The sequence below is a fragment of the Acanthopagrus latus genome, chromosome 1 (genome assembly GCF_904848185.1).
Source record: "Acanthopagrus latus isolate v.2019 chromosome 1, fAcaLat1.1, whole genome shotgun sequence".
Lineage (NCBI taxonomy): Eukaryota > Metazoa > Chordata > Actinopteri > Spariformes > Sparidae > Acanthopagrus > Acanthopagrus latus.
In genome coordinates, this window is record NC_051039.1 from 12,438,084 (window position 1) to 12,457,607 (window position 19,524).

The window sequence follows — 19,524 nt, forward strand, 5'->3', positions numbered from 1 at the left end:
CAGGAGATACAGGGTTTTTAAACTAATTCCCTTGTTTTCCGTCGCTAATTAAAACTTTCCCACTTCTTTTCAGCCTCTGATCGTGTGTGTCGCTGAAGAAGAGGATTAACACAGTTGTCCTGCAGAACGGAGGACTGGGTTGAGGTCTGTTCTCACACCATCTGTCACTTTGGCACAGCATTATGGAGCCTTTTTTTCTTTTCCTTTCCATGTGCACCGACTTTTCTGCCTCGCTCGCGTTGATTCAAATAGATACCGACATGGTGATAGTATGGAAACCTCTTCTTGCCCGCGGTCGTGCTTTCCTGGAAAATATTCACGAGGAAAAAGAAGCGGACGCGGAGGAGATCTCGTCCCCGAACTGGAAAGCCCAAACTCGTCTCGTTAGATGATGATAGAATTTTTATTTTGTTAAAACCTTCTCAATTTTTTTTTTGTATTGTTTCCATAATTTTTAAGATGACATAACGTTACGTACAGAAGGCACTTACAAAAACAAAGTTAAATTACAGATGTTGTTATCATAAACATTAAATTACTGATTAACTTAAAAAATAAAAGAACATAACGACAGAATGATAAAGACGAGAAATGACAGCACCATTGGCAACTTTTGAAAAGTACATCTCAAATAAAAATTTTAGCATGATTCGAATCTACAATACAATAGAAACAATACTCATTTGTTATCAATGTAATAATGCCCGAGCTATGCCTTTTAAGTATAACTTAATCATCAAGATAAAAAGCTTAAATCTCAACAGTTCTGTATTTTGTTTTTCACTAGTCAGAGGTTCGTTTTATTTTTTACATATTAGGCTTTGTGGTTTGAGCTCTGTGCAAGTCCTGGTACATCTCTGTTAGGCGAGTGGCCTCCCTCTGTCCTGACAGCAAAGCACCATGGGTAGTGGAATAGTATTTTCTGTGGGTGGCCTCTCCAGCGAACAGGACCTGTAGAGGCTGAGGGAGAAAGGGGAGTGGAGGAAGGGGGAGGGTAGAGTAAGAAGGGAATATAAGCAAAGACGAAAGGAGAAAAGGAAGCCAGATTCAAAACAAAGATCCCTCAGCGTCATCCCGACGTACTTTTGGCCTCTCGCACAGTCTTTTTTTTTTTTTCTATTTTCAATCCTTTGTCAGCGCCTTTACATGCAACAGGCTACAGTAACTTTCCCCGGGGCTCTGACAGGACTTCAGCAGAGGAACGAGTCATGCCGTTCCTTCAGCACTGTCAAGTGAGCACACGACCCCCCCCCCCACCCAGGACGAATCAGGTTTCATGGGCTAGACTTCTGGCAAGGGATCGACCTTCATAACCCTCCGACACCAGCTGTATTTGCTCTGCATGTGCTGCGATGTGACATGCTAGTGATGACACCGCCGCATTAGCCAGATGCTCTCAGGGTGCGAGCAAAGGATTGTAAACAACCGAATGTGCAGTCAGTGAAAACACTGCTGCAGGGGGGAGTCATGTCTTAAAGCTTTCTACACCATTCAGAGTGAATACTGTGGTGACACTTTGTAATAAATGGTAAACTAAACAGTTGCTTAAATGGCTAATAAAACATTTTTATTGTTTTCGCTGTGCTGTCGGCAGTGGCACTACGATTAACTTCGGTGTTTCCAGCCTGGTGTTATCATCCGTGCCCCCGTTTCGAAGACTACTGGGTTGATTCAGTTTTTCCTCAGAGTCGGAAAATGACGACAACAACGGGACGAAACGTAACTTTACGTAATCACTGAGTCTGTAAGAGGAACGGATTAGTTAACCATCCCTTTCCTGGGAGGTTCCTTGATTGGTGGCAGAACCGTGTTGTGAAATGATAGCAAGAGAAAACTTGTCTCTTGCCAGTTTAGCAATAAATCTTATAAATCAATGACTGTCTTTATTAAGTGCATTAAAAATATTTATATTTTATATTTAGCGTAACTCTTCATTCTACAGGTTCCTTATTGTCCCATAGTCTCCTAGAAGGGAACCGATCTGGCACTGTTAATTCAGATTTCTAGGACGGAATGAGAGGATACAGGTTAACGACACATTCACCGCGTTTACATGCGATTGAGGATCCTGCTTTTGAGTATATTTGGGATACGGCGTTTGCACGGAACAGGAGATAACCTGGTCATTCATATCTCTGATTGCACGATCATTATAGAATCCACTTTGAGATGAAGATGAGGGTTTTTTTAGACAGAACTTTAGTTTAGATTTAGTTCCAAATCAAGAGAAATCTTTGTCGAACAGCCAAAATTAGCCTGGGTTTGTCCAATTGTCTTTCGAAAGTGAGTGTCGTTTCTCAAATAGTTTTTGGTGTACGTCAGGTTAACAAAATAAGACAATGCTATCGTTTTGTCCTAATCACTATCATGGGGACTCAGAACCTTTCCTGAAATAAACATTTTATTTCCAATGCTATTGGTCTGGATCATATGTTAGAGGGGTTCCATTACTGTGTCCGCCCCCCTTTTGTGTGTGTCTCGTCTTGTAGTTGTCTTACCGAAGCCTTGGTGCTGTTGGCATAAGGGAGCGGCATGGCCAACCTCTCGCAGTCCTCGCCGCTGGATCCGACCCTGGTGAAGGAGTAGGAGCCTCGGATGAAAGGGTTACTGCCCCACGATGAGCGCAGCACACGCCAGGGCTTTGGAATGTCAGGGTTCCCTGTGGACAGACAGACGGACGGACGAGGGTGAGTCGAGACGAGACAAGACAGTGGAGGGTTCCGTACGTTACATTACAGAAACAAACCAGCCGGCTAAGAATGGGCCGGCTGCGGGCCGAGGCCTTTCAGCACTAATCAACTGGTGACCTTCTGCGAGCAGCGAGTCTATATGTAATTAAGCAACAGCTGAGGGGATTAAAGAAAGTTGACCTAAATGAGCAAAGCGTGTGAATGTGTGTGTGTGTGTGTGTTTGGGGGGGGGGGTGTCATTTCTGTGTGTGATTTACAGACTGTATCTATAGGAAGCCCACTGACCTCATCATGAAGTGACAGTCGCTGCTGTGGTTTCTGCGCCCACTCTCTGACCTATTTCTGAGGCAATCACTTCACTGAGTAATAATCTGAGCCTTTTTCTACCCGCACATCCCTGATCTGTTGGTTGCTGGATGACAAATAGTGAGTCAACCTCAATCCATGTCCTGTCTCCTGTTCCAGCCAGTGGTGCAATCACCTTGAAACAGGTTTTGTTTTCTTTTGTACACACAGGAAGAACTACCTCTTGAGCAAGAAGTGATGCGTTTCAAATAACAAACCGCAGCAACACTGGATTTAAAACACAGAACCTGTGCCGTCATGTGTGTGTGTGTGTGTGTGTGTGTGCGTGTGCGTGCGTGCGCTTTTGCATCACAAGACAACCAGGGACTGATGGGTTTCATCTATGCATTTTGTTCTTTCATGGTATTGACACCAAATGAGTTAGCTGCTGCTCACTGGACACAAAACCGGCTCCTGAGTCATGCAGCAGATATTCCTCTTATGGATAAAAAGGTTACTGACGTCGCACCTGATGACGAACAAACGACCCAACCCGAGTCGTGGATTATGTGAGTCACTGAGCTGACAGGCTCGGCCTTCCAAGGCTATCATGTTAGTTTTAGATTACTGAGTCTTTGTATGAGCTTTACTGGGAGGGAGTTATTGAAGCAGTGGTATCTTTTACAGAAAGAAAAACAAAACAAAACACTTGTCATTGTGAGAAGCTCTTTGGTTAGTTAATGTCACGGTTTGTTTTATTTTTGCTTTGTTGGTTTACTGTTTAATTTCGTTGTTATATCCTCATGTGTCTGCTCTCTCACTTTGTCTGCAGATAGCGATTTCAAATAAACCAGTCAGAGTATCTAAAAGTGTAGATAAATGCAGCACAGTCACCGGAATACAATTCTCTACAATTCGTGACTTCTAAGCCAGTGACCACAATTAAAGTGTGCATTTCGACACCACTGGAAATTTTTTTAAGGAGGCCTCAGGAAAATTTCCAGCTGCGTTTGTGGCAACTAAATACTGGTGTTTTTAGCAAGGCCCTGACTGTTTGTGGCAAAAGCTGCTATTTTAAGCCAAAAATGTAATTCTTCCTTAACCTGACCAGACAATCAGCACAGTGTTGTCACAACATGAAACAGAAAAATGAGCCCAAAGAAACGTGAAGTTGTACATTTAAAAGTTTTAAAATGTGCATTTTTAAAACTTTAAAACTTTTTTTAAGTTTTAAGTTTGCATCACACCATGTAACCATGTAGGTTAAAAAGTAAATACTTTAAGTAGTGTTTGAGAAGAATACTTTGTAGTTTTACCTGTCTATAATCTTAATTGTAGTAACAGTAATATAACTTGTAATTAAACAATATTTCAGTGATGTGACTGTACGCGTACTTGAGATTTTCAAGAGTCTTTCCTCGTCTTTTGCTGACATTTATTCTGGCTAATCAGAGCGTGAGAACGTCTTCACTTTTCTAGAGAACCCACACAAGCTTCTGCGGTGTGAACAGGATGTACGCTGCGTAACGTTTGCCCACAATGCTCAGCTGTTTCCTCTTATGTGCACGTCCTAACCTGTGAAGCGCCTCAGCAGCTCAGTGCAGGTCTCAGCTACCGTTTCGTCATCGCAGCGCTCCATGTACAGCGCCTCCTGCCCACAGATCCAGCCGCTCAGCATGTAGCCGTAGCGCTCGGGCGGGTAGAGGACGTCAAAGCTGCAGATCTTCTTGTACCACAGCTCCTCGGGGTACGCCAGCTGCTCGAGCTGAGCCTCATCCTCCCACACGAACTGGATGCTGTTGCACTCGGGGCTCCAGAAGGGCTCCTCGAACTCTAGGAATATCTTATCGGTGGTGCTGATGCCCAGCTTCTCGATGGCGAGCACCTTGTCCTCGGGCAGCGACGGGGAGAACATGGCCTCGTGGTTCCCCTTCAGGACGCCCAGAGACGCCGTGACGATCACGTGGTCGGCTGCGATCCACTCCTCGTCCTCGCACTCCACGTAAATGGGGTGACCGAGGATGAGGGGGTCGTCGTGAGGTCCGCAGCTGTGGTTGTTCTCGTTGTGGTTGGAGTCGCTGCTCTTGGCGATCACCTCCTGGTGCTGGGCTGAGTAGTTCCAGTGGATGCAGCGGACCGGTTTGCTAAGGCAGATGGTGCGGGAGGGGATGTCCTGGGCCAGGAGCTGCACGATCTTCATGAAACCTTCAGGAATGACGTAATGTGCACCAGGGATCTCTGTCCACTCGCCGAACTCGCTCAGAGACACCTCATCCATACTGGGGGAGCTGCTTTCACAACTCTCCACCTGAAACGTGAGAACATTTCAACACAGAGTCAGTTATATTCTTCCTGTGTACCCCCGCAGCTTCAGTCTGACTGAACATGTTTTAACATGTCGGGAACACATATGCTTCACTGAGACAACACCTGCTGGTGGTGCGTTATCGGAAAAAAAAAAAGCAAAAATATGTTCCTGCTTCTGGCTCATTAAATGCGAGCCAGCATCGTCGAGGTTACCTGGTGGCCACCGTGCCTCCGTCTCTTCACGGCTACATTTTCACAACATGTTTCCTGTGTTAGTAAGTGGGCGGGAGTGTATGGCGGAGCATTAATATAGCACTCACGTAGATATACCGAAAGTCTGTTTATTGTTTGTTCTTAAGCCTATAATAATCATGAGGATCAGAGGAGGTGAAACAGTATCGGTAATTTTACAGGTAGACGTGGATATGAACACACACACACAGACACGCACACACACCTTGAGGTATTGTTGAAGCATGGACAGTTTGAGCTTCTTGGTGCTCTCAGAATCCTCGGGATCCATCGTGATCTTCTTGCGCACCACGTCTCGCGTGAACACGCCGACGCTGTTCTGGCTCTCGGCGCAAACTGGCTTCCCGTTCTGGAAGAACTCCTGAGTCAGCTCGTACACCTAAGGATGGAAGACAAAAGTCAAAAGGTCAGAGATGGAGGGCATTAAGGAGGAAGAGGAATGAGGAAGGATGTAAAGAAAGCAGAGGAGGGCGAGTGAAAGAGGGAAGAAACCTCGCAACTAGTTCAGGGCAGATCAGGCCACTACTTTGATTGTTTCAAAGGGCAGCGCGATGGAGAAACACCACAGGCTGCACATTTAAGAGAAACGCAGCCAGCTGCTGCAAGGGCAGGACCTCGTTAGGAAGAAAAGAAAGATGACGGCAAGTAAACAGACTCAGAGGAAATGTTGCTTCATGGACAAGATGCAACTTGAATGACTTGAATGTTCTGTTTCTGTAAAGTTGTCTCTATCTTGATTGTGGTTACTGTTAAATACTGTTAAGTCTCTGCTCAGCCAACAGAGAGCAACAGCAACCCGGCTTTAAACAAAACTTTGATGTAACTCTTGAGGATTTTGAAGTTTTTTGATACATTAATGAAACAATTAGTAGATTTTGTGATTTCATGGGTCAGAACATTGACATGTAACAATTTAAAATTGTTAAAATTGTTTCTTCTTTACGTATTAATTCTTCATTTACCCTTGATTCGGGTCAGACGGTGTTGTTTTCTTAGTGATGGTAAACTGAATTTTCACTCAGACAAAAAATAAGTATTCTGAATTAATCAACTTGGGCTCCTGACAGCATTTTTTAAAAATGATTCTTTGACATTTTAGACCAATTAATTGATTTAAAATAAGATCAATCAAAAAGTATCTACAGTAAAGTAACTGCACATAAAATACAGCTACTGCTCAAGTAGAGAGGAGGTTTAACGGCTGCAGTGACGGTCGTGATGTGGTTATGGAAAAACAAGGTGACGATAAAGAGTGGAGCTCAGAGTACAGAATGACTCACATGCTGCATATGATGGTGACCATGAAGATCATCAATGTGGACGGCAGACATCACTACATTGTGTCATTCGGGGCTGGATGACATCACAGGAAGTGGTGAAGTGAGGTGACCCTGAAGGCCTTTTTGATTTTCTTTTTTTATTACGTAAGCTACTGAAAAACACACACTGGAGAAAGCAGCATGGAGCCGCTTGTCTCAGTTAGCTTCACAACATACAAAGAGAGCACAATGAAGACAATAGCTGAGAGAAAAAGCTGGAGGAAGATGACTGACATGGCTGCTTAATGTCCCAGAGGCGAGGATATCTCTGAAGCTACCGCTGTGCCTCTGAACGGGGTTTGGCGTTTTTGAGAATATTCGTCACACGGAGGAGACGACATGTGTATTGAGGTCACGCAGAAAACACAGATGCACAGGGGTTAATGAGAACAAAACGTGTTCTATACCTTCCCTCTGTAACTGCTTTTCCAGACGTGACCTACTTACAGTGAAACAGCCGTGCTCCAACAGGAGCTGCTACAGAGCAGCGAGCAGGGAACTGGACGGAGGGAGACGGCTAATCTGTTCAATTCAGCATGGTGTGTTGGATTTGATCTTAAGATGGCTGACGATATATATATCTAATAATGTTGTCACGGACGTGTTGTGCCTTTTAACATTGTCATGGTCCTGAGTTTCGGTCATTTCCTGTTTTATGTTGAAAGCCTCTCCTCGTGTGTCTCGTTTTACTTTACACTTCCTGTCTTTGTCTCATTTCCTGCCTGTTTTCTGTGCTCACCTGTGTTTCATCTGTTAATCAACCTCAGGGTAATTAAGTCTGCGTTCTGTGTCTGTTCGCCTGGTCCTGCGTTAGCTCCACGTGTTCCCCCGTGTTCCTGCTTTTGTTCCCCCATGACTTTCTCTTCTTATTCTTAGATTTTTGTTTCACTCTGTAGTTTTTGTTTGGATTCTCTTTAGCCTGGTTTCGTTACATTTGTACCTTTCTACTGAGATGAAATACTTTCAGTGTCTTTGCGTATCACTTGAAACCCATCTCCCGAAGTTCAGTCTACTGTTTGCAAAATGTTGGGATCGCCACTAAATTTTGAAACACAGTTTTATAGATTTGAACACTTATTGGCTGCAGAGCATTAGCTTTTAACTTCTGGTAACTATGGCTATGTGACATACCTTGCATATTGTAAAGAAACAGTTAACCCTAAAAATGAAAATTCAGTCATTAGCTACATATGCTAATGGAAAGCCCGGCAGAGTTTTGAAGTCCAAAAATAATTTCTGGCGCTTCGCAGCAAAACAGGTATAATCCAAGTCTCCAGAAGCCCCGAAGTCGCAAACTGATTTTAAAAGATTAGATTAGATTAGATTATTTAAAGCGAGCTCTATGTTTTTTGTTGTTTTTTTTTTTTTTATTTTAAAACAAGTCTCTGTCTATTTCAGTTGTTTAGTTGCTGTGAAGCTCCTGAAATGTTCAACCAGCTCTCCATCAGCGTGGGGGTGAGTAGATAGTGACTGCATTTTCATTTTTGGGTGAACTGTTCCTTTAACGTTCTGCAGGCTGAACTGTCAGTTCATGTACACATTCAGGTGTGCACATAAGCATGAATTCACATGTGTACCTGTGAGCATATGTGGCCCCTTACCTCATTGTACAGGTCACTGAACTCCTCCACCAGGTCCTTAGGGATCCTCTTCCCGGCGTTGGTCTGGTAATGAGCCACGCCGTTCTTGGCGTACAGGCTGATGCGTCCCACGCTCCTCTCCTCGTCCGTGGTGTCCTCCAGCAGCCCGTTTTCCTCCGCCAGGTGGTACACTGGGTTCCCATTGGCACCATGGATCCAGGTGGCTCCAAGCTCCAAAGTTGCTTTGCCTACAAAAACAAAAACAAAACACACACACACACACAGATTACTATGTATTTCACAAAAAGTGGTCTCTTTCATCCCAGCATCTCCTGAATGAAACTTTATATCTGTCTGCTTTTGTAAAGGCACATTCACACTTGAGTGTTAGATAACTGGCACGTTCAAGAGAGGGTCAACTCTATTAACACACTGCACCCTGAGGCCCACAGGACCACCATTAATTAAATATTCTTCCTGAGGACGATGCCATTGCACACTGTATGTTTTGTGCAGCTGTTTATATAATAAAAACAGGCCACTGCGAAGACAGAATTGGCAGAAATGCATCTATGCTTATGTAACGTCTAAGTGTATCAACATGCATTTACATAACAGATGCAGTTAATTGTGTGCCTGACATATGGCTTTATATTAAACAGTGTTTCTACATGTGACCTCTTTTATGGTCCGTGAGCAGATGCTGATTTCATACTCCCTTGTTCTCGCCAGTTGAAAGAACTCACATAATGGTAATCACCGACATTCAACCTTCGTCGGCCTGCAGTTCAGCCGACTTTGTTGGGAAAATCTACCAGCGTCGCTCAAGCACATCAGCTGAACAACCTCTGTTATTTCCCTCGGAGCCAGACATGTGTCCGATCCAAGTGTATTAATTCAGCTTATTAAGGGAAACAAAGTTGATGGAGCGATTGTACGGTTGGCTGATTGGACTGTTTTCTGAAAAAACTGTTCTTAGATATTAAAGATAAAACTGTTTAGTGCAGCACGGCTCCTAATCATGTAACTTGTATCAATAGATTCTTTGTTCATAAATCAGCCGTCCGCTGGTTCTGGCATCATGTTAAGCATTCCCAGAGGAGTAGGTCCTCTCATCTCATCCTCTGCAAGACTGCAAATGAGCATATTTATGTATGTATGATTGATTGATTGATTGATTTAAAGTCGATAACAAACCATGAATTGCGATATATTTAGAAAAAAAAACGTAAGAGGAAAGTTAAACCCCCGTGTAGTTCAGTGTTCTGTGAATGTGTTTGAGATTCAGCCTGCATGTGAATTAATGCACTTCACTCGGGGTTTAGACTGTAGGTGTTGGACAGTGATTGATTTTGCACACTTGCGCTGTTAAGGCGTCATAAAAAAAGTTGAACACAAAGTTTAAGGCGACAACAAGTAAACACAAGGCGCATCCTCTCACCGTGCTGAACACTTTGAACTCTCCCGCCGACGTGGTCTGATGCCTCTAGGACAGTGACATCCGTGAAGCCGCTTCTCAGTAATGTCCTGGTCGCAGCAAGGCCGGCCAAGCCAGCACCGATCACTACTATTCGAGGCTGCCGATGTGTGCGTAGGCCGCTACTAAGAGGATCATCAGTGCTGTCTGAGGAAATTTCACAACTTTGCATGCCGTCCAAGCTCCTCTTCGATATAGTCTGAGGACAAAGGAAAGAAAAAGACCCAAGTTAGATGTTAATATTAGCAGAATATTGAGTGAAAGAGAGATTTTTTTATTGTCTATAAACGACACGTAAACCCTGAAATACCTTGGAAAAAACATACTGTATCCTTTGATGCAAGTTATTTCTTGACTGCTACCCCGCTGGTTATTTTTTAGCTACTGATCACCATTGCTGACGCGGACTGTTAGGTTGGTAAATGTTGCCCACATTTAAGTTATTATTAAACTCAATGTAAAGGAATTTTGTTGAAACATAACAGAAAAAAATCAATACATTGTGTTCTGTAACTATAGAGCACCTGATTCTTATCACTGGAAGCATGTCATCCTTCGCCCGGCAACCCCCACCCGGACACGTATATGGTGGAATCTAGCCGTAGAGTCAGTCTCAGGCCCACAAGATGTGGATCTTATCCACATACGCTGCTATCTCGCCAATGTGAACCCAGTGTACCTCCTGCCATGTAATATATAATCTACACGATAACAAATTATGATAATAGGTTAATCTTGTCAGCGCGACACATTATCTTGTGCTCACAAGGTATCGGGCTTGTGAGCACAAGATAATATGTTGTTGACTTATTAACTTGTTCACAAAATATATACGCTGTAAAAATGATGACGATGACCTGGATGACTGTACTGTACAGAGTTCAATCAGGTCGTTAAAGAAACGGTATCAGCATTTAAGATGACTTCCCAGCAGGCTTTGTTTGAGACTCAAAACTGAAGAAAACTGTGAAAGCTATCTGATATGTAATGAAAACACTGCTAACCATGAAAACTTTTAGTACTGAATTCAGTCGTCAGCGCCTCACACTTTGAGACTGTGAAAGAATTAACTTGGAAACGTGTCATTTCAGTGGTTACGGGCCCCCTTTGGCACCCTGACTTGGTGTTCCCCCCTTGTCAGTGGCCATGACGACATCTCTCATTCACAAAGTTGATGTTACTAAGTTGGGTAAAGTAGGTATTTTAGGTAGACTCAAATGTAAATTAAGTCCTGTGAGTTTCAGAAAAGTTGAAAGAAATTGTAAAAATTGTGTTGACTCAACTAAGACGATCCTGTAGGAAACAATTTTTTGTTTTGTTACGTAAACCAAATAATTTAAGTACAACTGAATTAATATCAAGTTTACAGGATGAGAAAAATGTGGTTTGAATCATAACACACCGTGTGGAAAGACACCATACTGTCAGTGTTTAAATCTCATATTTCAGTGCTGGGAGGCACACAGGCTAAATCCGCCTGACCTCCACTGTGGAGCCAGAAATCTCAGAGACGTATCTCAGAACTTGGCATGACTAGATACCATTTTGTTATATGAACCGATCCTTTAAAGAAAAAAAAAAAAAGACCAATGTACCCTCAATCTTGGCGCAGATAATTTGGCTTCTTTAGAGCTCCTGTGTCTCATTAAGTGCTTACTACACAGAAGCCTTTTACAGCTGACACGTTATCAGCATTCACCCGAGTATGACCTACATTTACAGCTGTATTTGTAACAGATTAACTTAATTAAGAATCTTTTTACATGACGTGACTTCATTATTCTGTATTATTATACCTGCTGTTGTGTAACCTTTTGTACGACGCTGTTGAATGAGCCCAAATTAGGAGTCCTGACACAACCTTGTTATTTCTGTAACAGAACAGACAACGTATACAATCAAAAACTGGATTTCTCTAAACATTGTGCTAAAATGTATCCAGGGACACTAACAATCAGAGCGAAGAATAACACCAAACACAAGCAACCTTGTTATCCCAGCACACAAGGCAGCTTGCTGTGGATGTATGGACAGCTGTGTGTGAGAATCACACAGTGGGAGTCTATTCAGGAGACACCCCTGTTGACCCAACAGAGAGATTTACAAAGAACAGTAATGGTAATTGGCCGTAAGTGTTATCTGTGAGCTTTAAATATGAATTGGGTCTGTTTCTTTCCACGTGTGACATGTAGGAGAAACAATATCAAGTTCTCGGAGGCTCTGTTACACAACACACACATGCACACAAACACATGCATACACATGCTCCCTGCTTTGTTCCCACAGCAACACTGGACACAGGGTAGTACATATGGTGTAGAAAATACACACTGAGTTTCCTCCTCGGCGGATCTGAATATCTAACTCGAACTGGTGTGGCGCCCTGTTCATCTTAAAGGAGGCAGTTTATGCTAATTTCCTGGTTCATAATTTTATTTCGGGGTACTACTAGAATGCTTTAGTGCTCAGAAACACACCAGGCTTCTCATGTGTTCCTGCACAGCGGCACTGTCCTCTCCTTCTGTCTGAGAAGCTTTGTATTAGTTCTCGTCTCTTTAAGGCCCCTCCTCCTGCTCTGATTGGTCAGCTCACACGCGCCTGAGTCAGCACCGCTCGCCGTGTCTGCGCTCAGCTAGGTTTGTGTTTTTCGCCTTCCAGTTAGTTTCACTTCGACCGTGAATATAGGTATAAATTGTGAAAATGTGATGGGTGGTGATGGGTGATGTCACAAAGTCACAGATTTAAGGGGGGGCTGCTGACGAGGCATTTCAGGGGCAGTGTTTTCTGTTGGAGTTGGTGTGAACTTTGGACTTTGTTAAGTAACACAGAAAGAAAGTAAAAAAAAAAAAAAAAAGAAGAAGCATAATAGGTCTCTAAATTATATGAGGTCCTCTGGCAGGAACTCTACAAATCAAAGCACTGGGACTACAGATTACTGTGACCCAAGATAGAGGCTATCATCACTTGCTTTGAATCTTGACTCAACTTTTGAGAAACTGTGCTGTTAGCAAGTTGTCACTCCTGACAACGCAGCTGGACGAGTCACATGAACAACAGGCGCTGACAAAGAGGAAGCAACCGGCCAACTCTGCAAGAAAAGATGCTTATGGGTGACATATGTTGAAGTAGGAAGGAAACTGTGGTGTCAGTCGAAAGAGAACATATGGAGGGATTTCGGTAAAGCCCTATAGGTTCTTGTTTCATACTGACCTCTTACACAGATCTTGATTACAGCTGCTAATCTGGACGGGTCAACACGCAACATCTGACTTCACGACCCCTGTCCCGAATGTGGGTCGGACACGGCACAGATTTATTGAACGGGCGTTTCTATTAGAAGTGTCATTATGAATACAGGAGACAAAACCTGCCTGCTGCTGCCTGAGATTCTGTTTGTAATGGAGTTTCCATCATCTCATTTCCAAGTGTTTTAGTCCACTGACCCATATTTCAAAACTGACTCCCAAGACTTCCCAACACATCGCTGCTAAACCACAGACTTACACTGAATTACGTCTTTCTAAGAGCCAAATAAAGCCCAGTTTCAGTTTCAGTTCTGTGTCTTACCCCTGATACCGGCTGTGAATGCTTTGGATTAAATCTCTGCGGTGAGTACGATGTTAATCATCAGCTGGGTTTCCGGAATCTGACCTGAAAAGTCGATGCAACACCAGCATGAATACACTCATTCTTGGGCTTCAGAGAAAAGTACAGGCTGATGTAAGATGATGTTGGTTCAACTTGTTCTTGTGTACTTTTGTAACAACTATATTAACAGAGGAATGACCTTAAATCATCTATCCCGTCAGATTTTTTAAAAATTAATTTGACGTCACACAATCAAGCCTTCCAGTCCCTTTTGCATCTGAGCATTTGAATAATTAAGGTTTTATAACTTCGGTCGTGTGAAGTTATATAATTGCTATAGAGTAAAAAATACTGATATATGAAAATATTCCCCTGGGACCAGCTCTGTCTTTATTTATGTATTTATTTATTTATTTATTTATTATGTATTCATATTCAGTTTTTACTCAGAACGTCTTGTTGTTGGGCTCGGCCTATAAAATAAACCTCGTTTCATTAGGATTTTAAATGAACGGACGGATCTGATTCAGGGACAGCGTCCGATGACTTCACCCGCTGGCCTCTGTGACAGATTGTGCATCACTCCCCTGTGGTTGCTTGTAATTCCAAGGCTGGTAAATACACTCGCCACATGCCACCACTCCACGCTTTCCACCAGCACCACCGCAGATTAATATGTGGGGCTGGCCCTGGATAGATAGACGGATCAGGGTGGGGAGGATGAGGAGGGAGGGAGGGAGGGAGGGGGCTGCTGCTGACCTAGAAATGGCAGTGCAGTTCGCCTGTCGGTGGCCTTTTCAGGAGCAGGACCGGCCTTGAGCGGGAATATCTGACATTACTGCGTCATCTCTCCAGTGTTGCTCTTTCCAGCTGTTTCCACACTCGCATCTGCATTTCCTGTATCAGTCCCATGTGAGTATCAACATAGGGTCAAACATTTTCTACATCATAAGAAGGGGGAAAAAAAAAAAAAAAAATCCAGTGGAGCCTCAGGGCTTTGTGCCGAGGGCCAGACATTCCACACTTCTTTCCCAGCTCCACTTTTCCCAAGCTGGGATGATGGAGTGGAGACACCACCAACACCACCGACACCACCACCACCACACACACACGCTCCACTGCTGTGCTACTGTGCACCACACTGGTTGTTTTCCTGAGTTCCCTGACACTATTGTAGTATTTCCAAAGACACACATAAGTGTCAGAGACTCAGATGAAAAGGCTCAATATGTCAGGGAATCAGAAATCCACTCTGTCCTTGTAACACATGATTTTTTTTGAGCTGGCGTGTGACATCAGACGCAATGCTCCGTCTCTTTTGCAGTCAGCTGGTATGCATATTTCAGTTTCGTGTACGACTACACTAACTGGTTTAAATTGGGCATGTGGAAAATGACAGACTAACAGCGTAAGATAACGTAAGAGAAGTTCCTCGAGGGTGGGAATAAACAAAGAGAATTTTTTTTAAAAAAAAGAATTTTTAAAAAATCCTCAAATAAATAGGATGAAATAGAATATAAATGCTGTATACAGCAGATGGATCTGTGTGTGTACACCTGTGTAAACATGTGATATATGAGAGATATTTCCAGAGGCGCTTAAACAAACTAATACTAATAAAAACTAAATTCGCTTTAAGGCAAACTTTAACTCTTGTGGTTGTGAGTCTATTGTGTGCCCTGATTTGTGTGACAGGCCAGCCCAGGGTGAGAAACCACAAACTGTTGTCTTCTGTCACTGTGACATGCTGCACAAAAAGTTGTTGACTGTGTGTACTCCCGGTCCAGCTGCGCCTTTGATTATCAGAAATGTATAAATCATTCACCAATGCCTTATAGACGCATTACGAGGTGAGGTTGTATGAAAGAAACCCGGTTGCACTAAAATCCACTTTTAATAAACAGCAAGTTCACTTGCAGAGCCCCGGACACAGACGGGATTAAGCATATTTTAAAGATTTTCTCGTTCCTTACCTAACCTGACCTGTTTTCCTACATGTCAGCTTGCTTTAAAGTGGTGCCAGAAATGTAAAGTAGAGTAAAGACATATGACTCAAGACAAAGAAGGGGGGGGAGAAAAAAGAAAAAAAAGAAAAAAAAAGAAAAAGAAGTGTTCGACGTCCTCTGTGTCTTCCTATAATAACACGCTGTCGGGCTCTATATGAAGAGCGTCTGCTGCCACGTATAAGCTGTGATGCCAAAGTGGCAGCAGTTCGACTCAAAGCAGGCAACTTTCACTGAGAGACTCCGAGAGCCCCGCTGATCATCTGCGAGTGGAGGCGATAACAGTAACACATTTTAAACACAAAACCGTCAAATCAGGCGGAAAAACCACTCATGAAAAAAAAAAAAAAAAAAAAAAAACACAAATCCACCTTGTTCCAGACAAAACAGCTGGTCCCGTTACACGCACACACTCACACTCACAGCGACCCACAATAACGCATCGGTGTCAGTGACGTGTGCCTGTGATGTGCAGTACACAGGTTGTTTTCGCGCAGCCTTTTCTCCGTCTTACCTACACAAACTGTGCTGACATGTAGTTGGACGCGTCTCCGGGTCGCTCTCCGCGCTGATAACTACACTGAACCAGCTTCCCCCTCCCTCCCCCCTCCACCACCACCACCACCTCCTCCTCCTCCTCCTCACTGTGTTCACAGCGATGAACACAACTGATACAGCAGCCCGGTCAACATGTACCACCGCAGCTCTCACCATCACACCGTGTGTGTCTCTCTCCGCGATACCCTCCTGTGAATGTGTGTCGCGGTGTCGCGGCTGGTTTACCTGACTCTCCTGCTCTTCAGCTTTAAATCCTCTGAGTGCTCCGCTCTCCTTTGTGCCGATTTTCCCTCAGACCCGGCTCCGCTTTGTATTTATGCCTGGAAACCAGAAGCAGCCAGTTTTTCCCCGTGGCCGCTGCCCCCTCATTAATTAAACATGAGCAGCGATGACGACAGAGGACCAGCCCTCCTCTCTGAGTAAGCCCACAGTCACACCGCTGCCGCGTACACACACATACACGCACACATTCTGTATGCTACATGTAATAAACACACACGCGCGCACGCACACTGTATCAATAAATTATATATTTTTGGATTTCACATTTCATTAGACGGACACATTGATAATATCTTTGCCGTCTCACATACATCTGAACACGTCATGCACCGTTTATGTACTCAGGCCAGTGGTGGAAAGTAACTAAGTACATTTACTCAAGTGCTGTACTTGAACATTGCCAATAAATGTCATTTTATAGCTGCTTTAATCCACTGCAGGTATTTGAAAACTCAGTTTACTTGATCATTAGTCGATAGATAGATAGATAGATAGATAGATAGATAGATAGATAGATAGATAGATAGATAGATAGATAGATAGATAGATAGATAGATACTTTATCGATCTCCAGGAAAAATTAGACATCCAGTAGCAACATACAACTGACAACAACAAACATGACATGAAACATCTGTCGCATCTACCATCTAAAACCCCGCCAATCTAAAACCGTTAAATAAAAAATACATTATTCTGAGGGTCATCCTGCATGTACTTTCATTTTTTCATACATTTTGATAGCCTGAGTCAAATATTGTGCTATTAACAAATATATCATATTATAACCTATAGGCCACACAAACACATGAATTGAAAAGAGGAAAATAGGATTTTCTTCATCACAAAATTTCTGTCCTCATGAAAAAGCAAACACATGCTGTCAAGCGATGTCAGGCGCATGCCACGGCAACAGGTGGGGATATAATCTCTACAGTATCAGAAGCCTGCTAAAAGGGGAGGGAGCAGTCTTCCAAAAGCTCCATTATCAGTGACCTGAAACAAGGCTTATGTGTGTACAGAAGACCAAAACACATAGAAAAAGCTTTGTTTTAAGAAACCCCTGTGTTCGTGTGTACAGAACTTATATTATATCACAATAAACAATGCATAACCATCTGCTTTAGGGATGGACTATATGGCATTCAAAAAATATTGTGATATTTTTAGGCTGTATCGCGATATACAATATAAACCTCTATATTTTAAAATCTTCAAGGCACTTAACACGTGCAGGACTGGGAGACAAAATCAGATATCACAATATGTTTGACCAAATAGGCTTTACTTCTATATCGACGTTGCAACAATATTGCTGGTAATAACCACCTACTTACCCTGATGTTTCTGGACCTGTAAAATGAAAAACAGCCAGTCTGCACAAGACACATTTAACATTGTTTTGTTTTTTTTGTTTTTTTTACTACAACACAGACTGGTGATGCTGCAGTATCTGCATGTCCATGTCCTCTCTCACTGTTGATGCTGATGTATTATCAGCTCATTGTGACTTTATAGTGCATGTCTTGTTCACTTATAGTTTTAGTAAAGGCATTACATATTCTTCAATGACCGGAGAGAGAACAGCGAATTTGGTCAGCAGTATGCGTCCCAGCAGCCCACTCGCAAACTGAAACAGACATATTAGAGCCAAAAGGGGGGCAATCTGTTGTTCATTTGACAGGCATAATTGAAGTGAGGATAAATGATACAACACTGAGTCTCTCACCCGTTACAAATCTAGTTGTTGCGAGAAGATTATGAGAATATAAAGGTCGAAAAAACACTCTTTAATTTTCTGAATAAAGGTGTTCACAAACTCAAGAAAAAAAAACAGCAAGGAAGATTTTTCTTTTCTGATTAGCGTTTCTTTTGCGTACAGTGTGCTCCTTTAATATCGGATCCAATAATCAGTCGACCCGTAGTATGCATGTGGGTATAATTGTACTTTTCCTTAAGTACATTCATTGCCAGAAAAAAAATCCTCTGATACTTTAGTTCATTTAGTTTCAGAATAATTTCATTGGTGTATTCAAACAACTGGTATCCAGTAGAGCTGATGACATGGTGTCGCTCTGGTCAACTCTGGTTGACTCCCAGTTCATTTGCATTGTGGAGATATGTGAAATCAACAAACTTGTTTATCTTTGCTGTCATTTTCAGCCGTAACTTTAACATTCAAAGATTTATAGTTGAACACGATGGTCTGAACTTTCTCACGTCTCTGTTTCTTACCTCAGGCCTCAGACCTAAGGTTAGTGAAATTGCTGTGATTAATGAGAAATGACAGCACCAGACGTGCATTTTAGATGAATCAAATATATACACTTTGAAATAACATATTAAGAAAAAAGGCTGTTACATTTTTGCAAACCACAACAAACATTCGTATTGTTGCTATAGCAACAAAAAGAAGAACATCACAAAGGGAACATCAAAGCAGAATGTATCAAAGCATCAGTGATGTCATTCAGACATTCTAGAATCTTGAAATAGTATTAAGGAGCTTTGACTTTACATTTGCCATTTGTGCACTGACAACTGTTTGATTCGGACACACTTTTCTTCGTTACAATGGAACGTACACAGAGCAAGGCAAAACAAGGCAAGAGAGGAAAAGCAAGCAAGAAGGGAGACGATCCAGAGGAGAGTAGAGGAGGAAGAAGCAGTCGGAGAGATCGCTCACAGGGTAGGAGAAGACCTACAAGCCTCAGCAGACAAGACGCTGAGGACAAACAGTGTAAAAAGCTGCAAGTCTCCAAGAAGGCCAAGCCTTCATTTGCTTCTTTTTCGCTTCACCGAGACTTGCTCTGCGATGAACCAGAGGAGCAGACTGAAGTGAGGACTGAACTTAGCAAGACCCTTCAAGACACATCACAGGAGATGAAAAATATGAAGAATCTGAAGTCAGAGGAGATCGATGATCTGAAATCACAGCTCCATACGGTCTCAGAGAGATTGAAGGCTCAGCTCCTTGACATGGAACAAGCTGAGCTTGAGTCTCGCACAAAAGCCGAACAGCTAGAGGCCGATCTTGTATTCGAGAGGGCTCAAGTTCAGAAGCTGAAGGAAAAACTAGCCAAGAAAGAGAAGGATGCTGAGAAGACCCGGGCTTCCCATCAACTCCAGATTGAGAAGCAAAGAGAGGAGAACAAGAAGATCGTATCTGCCCTGAAAAAGGCA

At 42.9% G+C, this 19,524-nt stretch overlaps 1 protein-coding gene across 2 annotated transcripts; it reads right to left on the minus strand.

The window, feature by feature from the left end:
- Positions 1–384: 384 nt before the first annotated feature.
- Positions 385–16,420, minus strand: smox (spermine oxidase). Of its 2 annotated transcripts, XM_037102399.1 has the most exons (8): positions 16,285–16,348; positions 11,707–11,781; positions 9,875–10,109; positions 8,455–8,681; positions 5,740–5,913; positions 4,551–5,283; positions 2,499–2,659; positions 385–960 (listed from the first exon to the last, which is right to left on the minus strand). In XM_037102399.1, exons 3-8 carry the CDS (start codon positions 10,080–10,082, stop codon positions 808–810), a joined length of 1,656 nt encoding a protein of 551 aa, XP_036958294.1. In that variant the 5' UTR covers positions 10,083–10,109; positions 11,707–11,781; positions 16,285–16,348; the 3' UTR covers positions 385–807. The 2 variants fall into 2 exon arrangements, with proteins under 2 accessions (XP_036958294.1, XP_036958288.1); XM_037102393.1 differs by lacking the exon at positions 11,707–11,781 and having other exon boundaries at positions 16,285–16,420.
- Between the last annotated feature and the right edge of the window lie 3,104 nt (positions 16,421–19,524).

Excerpts from the sequence above, each read along its gene's own strand:
- smox (XM_037102393.1), bottom strand. The coding sequence starts at position 10,082 with ATGCAAAGTTGTGAAATTTCCTCAGACAGCACTGATGATCCTCTTAGT. Across the intron at positions 5,914-8,454 it reads TCAGTGACCTGTACAATGAG|GTGTACGAGCTGACTCAGGA; the intron begins GTAAGGGGCCAC and ends TTCCATCCTTAG. Across the intron at positions 961-2,498 it reads CCAACAGCACCAAGGCTTCG|CCTCTACAGGTCCTGTTCGC; the intron begins GTAAGACAACTA and ends TTTCTCCCTCAG.